This window comes from Mus pahari, chromosome 22, assembly GCF_900095145.1.
Source record: "Mus pahari chromosome 22, PAHARI_EIJ_v1.1, whole genome shotgun sequence".
NCBI classification, from domain to species: Eukaryota; Metazoa; Chordata; class Mammalia; order Rodentia; family Muridae; genus Mus; species Mus pahari.
In genome coordinates, this window is record NC_034611.1 from 31,923,374 (window position 1) to 31,935,965 (window position 12,592).

At 41.5% G+C, this 12,592-nt stretch overlaps 1 protein-coding gene across 1 annotated transcript in view; it reads right to left on the minus strand.

The window, feature by feature from the left end:
* The window catches only part of Klhl32 (kelch like family member 32), a 209,971-nt gene that overhangs the window by 7,936 nt on the left and 189,443 nt on the right, over nt 1-12,592 (minus strand). The window contains exons 8-10 of the mRNA XM_021222200.2: nt 7,581-7,639; nt 4,173-4,365; nt 1,965-2,059 (exon numbers count right to left, since the gene is read on the minus strand). Of these exons, the coding sequence (XP_021077859.1) occupies nt 1,965-2,059; nt 4,173-4,365; nt 7,581-7,639 (347 nt within the window). The remainder of the gene's footprint in view (nt 1-1,964; nt 2,060-4,172; nt 4,366-7,580; nt 7,640-12,592) is intronic.

The window sequence follows — 12,592 nt, forward strand, 5'->3', positions numbered from 1 at the left end:
GCGGGACACTCCAGCACAGCCTCCTGGCACTGCGGGACACACCAGCATAGCCTCCTGGCACTGCGGGACACTCCTGCATAGCCTCCTGGCACTGCGAGACACACCAGCATAGCCTCCTGGCACTGCGGGGCACACCAGCATAGCCTCCTGGCACTGCGGGACACTCCTGCCAATCATACATCCTCTCAGTTCTGAAGAGTGGTAAAGAAGACTCTTAGGACTGAAAAGTGCCCAATACACACACGGGTGAAGACAAGCCTCACCTGGGTGGGGGTGATGGGGGACAGTGCCTGCTGGTTAGCGTACCCACGCGCTTCTTACGATCATGTGTTTTTCTTGTATTACTGTTTCCTAGGCATTACCCTGTTCTCTTTATCATCGTCTACTTTGAATTTATTTTTAAATTCATTTTCTGGCTTTGTAAGCTACATCTGTCCCGTGTTTTGCTGCGCCTTGCTCTTATTACTACCAAGTGCTAAGGTTGTTTGTTTCCTGGTGACATTCAACTCAGGTACACGGCAGTGTGTTTTATCATTGCCAGGTGCTGCCAGGTTTAGGTTTGCTTCATGTTAAGTTCAAATCTACCTATATTAAATTGGCAGTATATAAAAATAAATTTTTAAAGATGTTTTCTTCCTTAATTTCAACTGTAAAGCATGATAGAGTTTTATGAGCATTCCCTGTGGGCTAACAAAAAATTAATTCTAGCCATTCGCTGTAAACCGCAGGTCTATTCATCCAAAGAGGGCAATCAAGTTTTCATATCTGTTTCATCTCTGTGAATAACAGAGAGATGTAAGATCCTCAGGAAAACTTGCGGTGAGACAAAGCGAGAGGAGAAAGGATGAACAAATAATAACTGGAAAATAAAGGAGAAATATAACTAACATACTGCACCAAGCAGACACCAGCTGTCTTGAAAGCAGACAAGCACATGCCACCTTACGAAATACACGGGCATATATCCCTTATGAGACATGATCGAAAACTAGAAAGCTAGAACTGCTGGGTGTGGTGGTACACACGTTTTATCCCAGCACTCTGGAGGCAGCAGACATGCAGATCTCAAGAGTCTGAGGCCACCCTAGCTAGCCTACATAATGAGTTCCAGGCAAGCCAGCACTACAGAGTGAGACCTGTTAATGATGATGATGATGGTGGTGGTGGTGGTGAAGATGATGATGATGCTAGAAACATTTTGCAACATTAAAAACTATTGAAAACATTTTTCTAAAGTTTTCCCACAAAGATTAGGTTAGCAAAAATATGAGTCATTGGAAGGATATGTTAGAGAAGTTGGGGCTAAGATACATCAAGAGTTTACCAGAGAACAGAAGACAAAGAAAACCCGTAAGAATTAGAGCATTAGGAATAAGACCTCCGCTACATATAGCAACAAAGTATGCATTTTGTTTTTTTTTTTTTTAACTTGGAGACCCAGCTGGCTCCCTGCCAGGCAAGCTTGGCTCTCTTGTGAAGTGCTAAGGCTCTTCTTTGGGTCAGAAGCGATCCTATCAGACCACCCAGAAACCACTAATGCTAGGATCCTCTGCCAAAAAAGGAAGCACACCTCTGCAGGCAACAAATATGAAAATGAACAAACTATAAGACACAAAATTCATGAAGATGGGGTATCTTTAAAACTGTGGGAGTGCAAAGTGACTATGGCCAAACTTAAAGCAAAAAAAAAAAAAATGTATTAAAAGGAGTAAGTTATCCAAAGTTCTCCATTTTGGGGGATATTTTGTAGATGTTTTAAAGCTGGTGCCCGGCTTAATTTTAAAAGGTCTCAGTCATTTAGTAGGCATCCTATCTAGGAGATAGGATATAGGCTGAACTAACTACACAAAGAAAGGGACCTTGAGCTCCTCTCTCCACATAAATATCTCCTTCTGCAGCTGAATTGCAAAACATAACCTCGCTGAACCATACGCAGAAACTTCAAAGGAACTTGCACCACTCACCTGGATACAAGCCAGAGGCTCATTTGTCCAAATTGAATATCCACCAACTAAATATATTCTCCCATTATGGACAGCGACTCCAGATTCATTCTGGCCTAAAGTAAAGAGAATTAAATACAAAGAAAAATTCTATTTCTTGCATGTTTTAATTAACCCTTTTGCCACCGAGGGATACAGTTTTCCCCTGTGGCATATTTGTATACTCCACAGGAATTTTGCAGCAATTAATCACTGTCTCCAGAACGATAATGAATTGGCCACTGCTGCTTAAAGAGTGAATCTATGTTTCGTTAGGACCAGGCCGAAATGTATCAGTCAACACCTTAATAAGTGTAGCACTATATAGAGCAGTAGTAAGCTATATAGAACCAACAATTCCTTATTATTCTGTATGCCATTAGTTTATGTGGTGAAAATAAGGGATGTTCTAGATATGCAAAGCATCCCTTGTGCTCCATATAATATTTGGGTCCACAAATATAGACAAGTGCTTACCTTCATAAAGTAACAACAGCAGCCCTGGGGCAATAAAACAGAGCCACCACCCCCCTGCCCCTCTTCAAATGAAGACAAATAGCAGACAAAACAGGCAGTCGCTGCCCTTCTTCCTTTCCCAAGCTGAGACTAGTCTGCACTGTCCCTAGATACTGACACGCCAAGGTGATGACAGGACTCTCCTCCCGTGTCAAAAGAGAAGACAGAATAACTCACAACCACACATTCTTCCCCGGAGGCAACCAGAGCGTGAACGTCTCTGTTTATTGATGAGCTGACACAGGATTGACTGGAGTAATAATTGGAGGCAGAATCACAGATCTGGGGATCTAGGATCTGAGATACCATTATTCCTGAAAGTTCAGTACTTACAACAGGCCAAACAACATTTTGCAAAAGAAGGAAGAGCTTGATACAAAGCATCCAGACCCCTGGTTGTGTTCTGTCCGTGTGGCTGTCCAGCAGCACTGGCCACAGTGAGGGACTGAATGCTCACTCTGCATATTAAATGTCTTCCAGAACTACTCCAACCCACCATTTACAGTTTGTGATTTTCCTCTGACTTAAAACAGCCTGGCCAGGAATCCTATCACTGGTGGATGTTAGCCATCGGAGCTGATGAGAGAGACAGTTTTCAGCTCCATCTAGAGTGTTAGGGGGTAAGTACATTATTACTACAGTCACTCCACTCCCTTCTGTCATTTGTCGGGAACACATCTGTGATTGCTCTGCAGAAGTACATGGGTCTGGATGAGTGGCCAGAAAGGCAGCTCTTATGCACAGAGCAGCTGTAAAGTTTAATTTCTAGACTACACAGAGAAACAACATACAGTGGTGAGAAATAATGAAGACCACCGTCCTCCTGAAATCCCAAGAAATAATAAAAAATAATAATAATTAAGCAGTGAGAAGTAGAACAAATGTATCTTCCTGTCACTGGGGATGTGGCTTAGTTCGTGGAGTGATTGCTTAGCATGATCAGATCCCAGGACAATATACAATTGGGCGTGGTGACACTCAACTGTAATCCTAGGAAAAGGCAGGTGGGAGGAGGAGGGTCAGAAGGTGTTTCAGGCCATTCTGATGTATATGAGACCCTGACTTTTTAAAACAGAAAAATATATCATTAGCTCTTTTGGTGCCGTTTTCTTCCTTCAGGTGTCAAAGTTCTCGCCTGGATATCCACTGAGGAAAAGTGAGCTGATTTGCTTCCCTTGGTCCTGTGAGAACCTACACAGAGGCGAGGCAGAAACTAGATTCCCAGCCACCTGAACAAGCCCCGCCTTGAGCTACAAATCGTGCACATCTTCCTGGGTAAAGAACGCAATTTGTGCTATGCACTGTGCACATAAAGTTTAGGGTTGTACTCGGCCTGTCCATGAAACAAGTCTGGGGATGTCTTGCATCTCTATTCAGTTCTTTATGCTTTGGTTTTTATCTTTAGACATTTCAAAAACGTTTTGTATTTTATCTGTATGTGTGTTTTATCTGTGTGTACACCTGTGTACTTGCTATATGTGTTCCTGGTACTTACGGAGGACAAAAGGGGGCCTAAAGATCTCTGGAACTGGAATTACAGATAGTCGTAGGATGTGAACAGGGTGGCGGGTATCAAATCTGCTCCCCGCAGAGGACTATCTAGTACTCTTAACTACTTAGCCATCTCTCCAGCTCCTACTTTTGTTTTGAATTTGCTTTAACAGTGATACTCGCCCGTCAACAAGTTGAAATTGCAGCGCGTCCACTGATCGGTGTCAATGTTGTAGGAATCTATATGGCGTACGAGAATCCGGTCATTATTGTAATCCAGGTCATTGCCTCCGAGCACGTAAAGATTCCTCTGGACAGCAGCCATGGAGTGGTAGACCCTCCTCTGCAGCATGGGGCTGCGACTGATCCACTTATTCTGAAAGAGAAGAAAAAAAAAAAAATCGAGTGCATTGTGTTAAAGAAGACCTCACAAATACCAAAGGCAGGGGTGCCTTGCTAGCTGTGTGAACCCTAGAATCAACCACATCTTGTTTGCGTATTATTTATGTGTTAAAATGTATGGGTTTTGTATGTTAAAAACAAGGGGGAAAAAAAAAAGCCGACATAATCCTAGCTTGGAGCTTACATTAAAATTTTTTGGTAGGTTTGCATTTTATAAGGCATGTTACATCGTATAATGCGATTATAAAGTTTCATGATGCTTAGCTTTATGGAGATTACTTAGGTTTAAGCACATGGTCAGTACAGTATAGACTATAGTGTAATAATTAAAACCATCTAGATGGAGACTGTTAAGCTATAATCCATGGGCAATCTTAAGCAATTTACTGACACACACCCCCCTCCCCATGCTCATCCCCTTGGCTCTACCACTGAGATAAAACTTACATGAGAGCCAGTCATGACTTAGAAAATGCCTCACACGTAATAAGTGTCCAGTGCATGACCTCTCTCTGTCTTAAAAATACAGGGATTAGCGCCAGGAGTGGTGGTGCATACCTTAAAGTCTAGCACTCACAAGGCAGAGGCTGTCACATCTCTGTGAGTTCAAAGCAATCTCGTTTATGTACTGAATTTCAGGTTAGACAGGGCTACATAGTAAGGCCCTGCCTCAAAACCAGGGGTTGGGGGGGGGCATATAAACATTGAGTCCGAAGGTCCCACAGGAGTTAAGGTGAAGGCTGTCTCCCCTTTCTTTTGAAAATTGACCTGAGGTCAGAGGACAAGCAAAAACTTGGCTCAGTAACAGGCTTACTGTTTTTTTTTTTGTCCCTGAATCCTCTCACGTCTCAACATATTTACAATTATGCCTTTTGCCAAACAGGGTAATTAGGTTAGATATATTTATTTATATTGGTAGAAGGCCAAGCTTTATATGACAATGCCGAAGAATGGAGAAATATTTAATATTTGACTCTAGATCATCCTTAATAACAAGAAAGGTACGATCAGCCCCTTTTAACGTAAGATTCCTATTTAAAATGTCATACAAGTTTTAGAATTATATGAAAGACAACCATGGCTCAAAATTTGCATCCCAGCTCACTAATTGACAGACAAGCAAACCAAGAAATAGATCAGTAAGTAAGCTTAACCACTTCCTTTCTCATAAACCCTCAGCATATAGGGAGAACCTCAGTTGCTTTTTGCCAAGACAAAATTGGACTTGAACCAGAAAAATCATACGATGTTTTGTATGCATAGAATTTCACCAGTTCACAAAGCTGCAAAGAAAAAGCAGTCTATGAGCACCAACAAGCTTGTATAAACATTGGCATCTAGAGTATAGGCGCTTATCACCGTAGGGATATACAGTGTGACATCTATTCCCTGTGGGCACATGTAATGTGGCATTTATTCACTATAGCCACACAGTGTAGCATTTATTCACTATGGGCACACATAGTCTGGCATTTATTCTCTATAGGCACAAACACTTAGGCACGGATGCACTATAGATGTATGCCATTTATTCTCTATTGGCACATATAGTGTGTCCCTTATTCACTATAGGCACATATACTGTGGCATTTATTTGCTATAGGCATATATTTAGCTCATTTCTAATTTTTCAGGGTAAACTGCAGACAAAAAGAAGTTGTTAGTTTGAGAGGCTTATACTGTCTGGTTCCTCTGAACACAGAATTTCCTCAGTAAAATACAGTCTTCAATAAATAGTCAAAGCTAGATTTCAAACATTCTGCTAAGAAATATCTTTAATGAATTATACTTGAGTGACGATGCTTATCTTGGGTGTGCTAACCTATTACAGTCTTAGGAGTCAGTGTTTGCATTAGCAGTCCAGTCTCCTGCCACAAGACTGTAGATGCCATCTGGTTTGCAAAGCCTGCCTACATCCCCTGATTATATCTTTAGCTTCCCTCACTGCAGTGCCTGCCAGGTGAGCCGCCACCCGCTGCAAAGGCAAAGAAGCCGAGAGGCCTGGTGGGGTCATTCCTAATAAGCTAGCGTGTGAATACTAATCAGCCACGGGGAAGCAGAGGTCACCCCAGCCTGCCTGTTGGCAGGTAGCGATGTGCTCTGTGGCAGATGGCAGGCATTATCGACTCTCCACAAAGGCCTAGAAGAGAAATAAGCATCAGGGCTGAATGATAGAGTTATTGAGATTCTGAGCAAGATGCAAGCAGATGTGATGTTTGCCAGTATCCACCGTAAACAATATGCCAGCAGAATTTTTTAAAAAGAGCATGTGTGTACAAACATGAAACAGAACTCATTTCACCAGTGTTAATGCTGTCTTCCTCCTTAACCATGTGTGCACCGAACTCAGGCTTCGGCAATTAGTGATCTCTCATGAGACAGCTGACCCATGAACATCCAATCTCTGCAATCCACGGATTCTAGTAATATCAGGAGACACACTTATAAAAGGAGAAATGCCTTCCTCAGTTAAGTCATTGTTAAAAAAAATACAGCAGAAACACTGGGGACACTGTGCACATACTTGTGGTACCCAATCCAGATGCAACCTGCCAAAGGCAACCTGTTGTTTCAAATCCTAATATTGCGCTAATGGACAGTAAACCTGCAGGTCACTCCATGCTGGAATACTGTCACCATCAAATCCAAGTCATGGAAAGGGCAACAGCATCCAGCAGACATTTGCATTGTTCTTAGATATGTGGACAGAAGGAAAAGAAAATAAAAAACATTTCTTCTTCAAGGGGAAAGGGGAATTAAGTGTTCATCAAAAGGACATAGAAAGGACCCAGCTGTTAGAGCACACTGTTCCCAGACTTTCATACGCATATCATTTGTGTTTGTCCTAGATATAGGACACCGTTGGCTGTATTAAGTCAAGTGGCATTATTTGATTTGAGACTAACAAGGTTGTAGTGATGTCTCCCACCCCAAATAGCATCCCTTACAGAAGGACATCGCTACAATCAAAGTCCTCTCTACCATATGCAAAGCTCTGTGGCATTACATGGAGTATGAAACTAGAGGGGCCGAAGCTGTACAATAATAAATGAGGAACCGTTCCCCCAAAATGCTTTCTTCCCCCAGGTAGCTGAAGGTGCATACAGAGACACTCTGATGAACGGTTCCTGTGGAGATCTTTTTAAAACACATTTTAATTACTGTAACGGATTCTTAGGAACGCCTTACCTGGTTAGGTTCATACACCATCAGTCTGTTCTGATACTGTGCGGTGTTTGTCACCCCACCTATAACAGAGGAGCACATTTTAGAGCTTTCCACGAACAAAAAAAAAAACAGGATCCTCTAAAATAAGAGTGAACTACAATGAAAAGGACAGTGAGAGACTGTTGAGCATCTGCTCTCAAGGCGAACCCAAGACACAGTTAGGAAATGTATTGTCCAAGCTGATGCTTCGTCCCAAGCACTTCCGTAGCAAGCCACTTGGGAGTAAGCACTGGGTAGACTGAAGGTGTCAGCGGCCTCGAATTCTCTAGCAAGGTGTTCTGCATGGCCGGATAAAGGATAGGGTCTGGGGTGAACACAGCACACACAAACACATGTCCCTGTCCTTAGCTAAGGTGGCAGTGCTAGAGCTCTAAGCTCCGTGCACTAGCAAGGTGACAGTTTGCTATTTCTTTGGGAAAATACATACAGCAAAAGTCATTATCTATCAAAAGATGGGGTAAATGGTATCTAGGAGAGAATTAACAAGATTCATGAATGTGACACATTAGAAAGTAAAAACAGAGAAATGATATTTAATACTGCATTTTTACTTACCTCTACTTGGTGAAAATACTATCTTAATATGAAATCCATATAAAATTTGCTGAGGATTTCCTTTCATACAAAATCTTCAAGGTCCAGGGTACATTTGATACAGCACAGATAAGTCATATTCCAAGCATTTACTACGACAAGTGAAGCTGGAGACCACTGGCTACCAGATGGGACAGCATGCTCTAAAGGTCTCCGGTGCAATGACTTCGAAATTTGTTAAACATCCCTCTTTTCTACAGGGCTAATACCTAAGAGACTTCAGACTTTCTATTTAATTAGAAGCCACAAAAGTCAATACTTTAAACTGATTTTTCCTATTTTTTTTTTCCTGCATAAGTGGAAGACGGTTCAAAATCTGAAACTTTTTGAATGCAGACATGACAGCACAAGTAGATGATCTCACATCTGGCCTCAAGTGAGGTGCCACTGTAAATACACAGAAACACTAAAGATGGTATATAAAATTATCTTCAGATTCTGTGTATAAAAGTCAATGAATTTAGTGTTTAGAAATGGTTGCCCTCCCTAAGACATCTGATCATAATATACAACTATCTGGAAATCTGAGTATGCCCGAACACTTCCAGTGCCGAGCATTTGGGATAAAGGGTATTTAATTCAGACATGCTTCTTTTCATGTTTGTGATGTACAATGAGCCCTGTACGATCAAGGTGTTTTCAATTCTAGTATAACTTTTACTCTTAATAGTGGAAATGTGAAGATACAATATCCATCTTTATAAATATCACCCATAAGTAGCTGCAGATAGTATAAAAGAATATTCTTAACGGGTATCAGAAAGACTTGATTCTTATAATATACAGATTCAAAATTTGATCAGGTATAAAAGATGTTTCTATAGGGCTTTCCTGCTAATTTTGAAGATATATATATATATATATATATATATATATATATATATATATGACTGACCACAAGGCTTTAGCATTCCCTTAGTCTAGGCTGCTTTCTGATGCTAAGACCCTGACCTTGCTTATTAAAATTCATTTACTTTAGATTAGGTATAACTGCAATGACTTTCTCTGTCTCTTTGAAATGTCAATTATTTTAAGACACTTGCCACTTTTAGGAAACAAGAGTATCTTTTTGAAGGACCTAAATCTCTTTGAAATATAATCATCAAGGAGAAGGGTGTCCTTTCCGCCAGTGTTTAGGAGAGGGGATGAGCCTACCTTCGATAAGCACCTACTGGCGAGTGCACGCGACCTCATTACAGAGGAAAAGGTTACAATCTGAAGAACAACTGAGCAGCCGTCCTCCAAAGTTCTTCTTTTGCTCACTCTGGGGCTGAGGAAAACCTCATGCTTCCATAGAGTTGATTACAAGCTCGTTTTCCATCTCTGTCTTCCTTGACTGTCTTCTGTAGCCCAGCAATTTGGTTGCTCTGACAGTACTAAAACCCTGAGTAGGTCTTTACCATCAACTCCAGCATCAAGAGTGAAGCGAGTCGGAATCCAGAGGATGAACATGTAACTCTAAGCTGACTTAGAGTAGTCAGTTAATACCAATACTATTAGATATATAAAGAGACGGGCACTTGTCCAGGCCAATCATTTTCCTAAACTCTGGTAAAGAGACTGAATCCCCCATGTAATTAATGGTTGCTAGTATTAACTGGAGACTTCTTCTTCTTCTTCTTTTTTTTTTAAATGTGTTTCTGTAGCTTTCAATCACCTTTAAAAGTATATATTATTTATACAAAGTAAGATGCCACTATCCCAATTAACAAAACTTCATCTACAGAAAGCAGAAAGGAAGGAGATTCCTGTTTTTAAAGAGAGCATTCTGGATTTATTGTCTCATTTCTAAAAAAAAGGAAAAGAAACCACATTTAAGAAACCTGAAGTTGAAATCCCAACATAGAATCAAGTTGTAGATCAAAATAAGAGCCGTATTTCCTTTATCCCTGATATTCGCTTCCTGTCTGATTAAAAACAGAATGTTGAAGAATTCTCTCTTGGCATAACCACGTAAGAATAAATGAATCTATGGAGGCCACACTTGGGCTGCAGGTTAGAAAGAATGCCAGCCCTTGTATTCGGGGCCATAACCACCAGATTAATGTCCAGGTCACCTCCAATCATTTCCCCAACTGAAAGAAAATGGGAGGTCAGGCTCCCAGTTTTTACTGTGAAACTCTGAAAGCATCTCTACCTGTTTTAGGAATAAAGTCTATTGCGGTAAACTACTCACTTTATGGCAATATGGAACATATTTATAGCACTAGGTACTAAATATACAGTCAGTGAATTACAGTGTGGCTCCCACACCCCCTCTGCTACACGGGGTGTACAACTGATTACCATGCTCTTCAGAATTATTGTTCAGAATTGTTATTTATTCATGTCCACAGATGCAGCCATAATATGATTTTTATTAATCTGCACTCAATAATTAGATTCCTTAGCATTGCACAAAAATTTTCCCTCATATGATACTGTTCAGAAATGAGATATTGGATCACTACTTGGGAGTAAAGATGAAAGTCCCAGTTAGTTATCGGCATGATTACCTCTAGAATGGGAAGACACAGGAGGCGCCTGCCAAACCCAGGGCTGTAGCTTTTGCCAAGTCGGGATGGCAAAGGGAAACTGGGGCACTGCTTCTGTTGCTTTTCCTTTTGAAGTGATTTACAAATGAGCATATAAACAAATCCATTTCTTCGCAGTATAAAAAAATAAATAAATAAATAAATAAATTTTACAGGGAGCATCCAAGTTTTCAGCGCAATACTGATTCCAAAGAGCTTCGTCATTACATTCGCTTCACATACCACTCTTCACTTTAGATTAATCTGCTGAAATGAGATGCTAAGGATTTGCATACAGATTTGACTATACAAAAATAGATATGAAATTAATAACAGTCTCTATATGTTTTAATTTCTCCGACTCTGGAGTACCCTTGCCGGCAGCAGTATTCCTGGCTTTGAAAGTCATCAAGTTGATTTGCCTGCTTCAGGTTATGATGCCACATGCTGCTGTTCTGTCCCCCGCAATCAAAGCACTCGCACAGATAGATCCCTTTCCTTCTCCTATCGAGTATATTTTATAGATTGGCAGTTTGATCTCCCTCCCCCACCCCAGGCGGGATAATCTGCATCTTAACAGCTTTCTATAGATACAGATGTCATTAAATATGCCATCTCATATCAGCCTCCATTTTTTTTTTTTTTTTTTTAAGACCAAGTTTTCTCTAACTTTGAAGTGTCACAGTCAAAGTTAAGGCTTCTCGGCCAAAATTGAAAATGAGCAACCTTGTCTTTTACTTTTGAACTGCACCTTAAAGATATACTGCAGGTCTTCCCCCCCCCCCTTCCCCCAATGTCAAATAAGTCTTTAAAAACTGCCAAGAGGAATGAGAAGTTACCACCGTGCTACCATGAATGAGAAACCCATTTTATCATCAAGACAAGGTGAAGGCATTTTTCTTAAGCTTCCCTGTACAGCTCGCCGCAAAACTTGTGTCAAATGGATGAATGCATACCAGAGACGATGGATGACAAGTGACTGCCAAACAGCCTTTGTCTCCGCTACCAAGAAATGCTAAGCCCTCACACCGGGTGCGGGGCATCTACGAAGCAGTGGGTTAGAAAAGCTGGGCTCATGCTTCGGTTAGAGTAGGTCCTAGTCTGATGCTCTTTCTCTTTTTTAAAACTACATTTACTTATTGGTTGGTAGGGGAGGATTGCATGCATGCTAGACTGTGCATTTGGAGGTCAGAGGACAATCTGCTGTGGTAGGTTCGCTGTGTCCACCATGTAAGGGCCCACTGGCCACACTTCCACCGCTAGACGCTGTCAGACGCCCTTACCAACGGAGTCATCTGACAGGACTTGCTATTTTTTTGTCGCTTCCGCACCCCACCACCCTGCAACCCCACCAAACCAAGAAGTAGCTCTTCGGTGACCAGAGAGTCCTATGCTTTCATTCTAGAAGGAGAGGCCTGGGGTTTCCGCCACAGACAATACAAGGGCACAACCGAGGGTAACATGCAAACGTGTTGAGCCTCTCCGTCCTCCAAAGATGGAAAATTCTCCCTGCAAATTGAGGACTGAGGGGGAATTAGCATGAGGCTTCTGACCCTCTTACATGCTCACAATGCCTCCCTCGACTCCGTCAAGGGGAAGAGTAACAAGAACAGGAGCGCGATTCTATCTTTGGGGAGTTGTGGACCACAGCCAGCCTCAGGATCCTCATGAGGAAAATGAAGATTCTGGTCTCCCTCCGAGGCTTAGAGGTATAATGCCCAGGGTATGCAAGCAGGTCAGAAGCGGCCATTTGCTACAATTCTGTAGTCATTTTATCAAGACTTCTTACCATTTTCCTGCAAAGGACATTGAATTATTAAATGCATTTTGCAGGTTGAATTTGATTTCCTGTAGCCTCTTTATTTT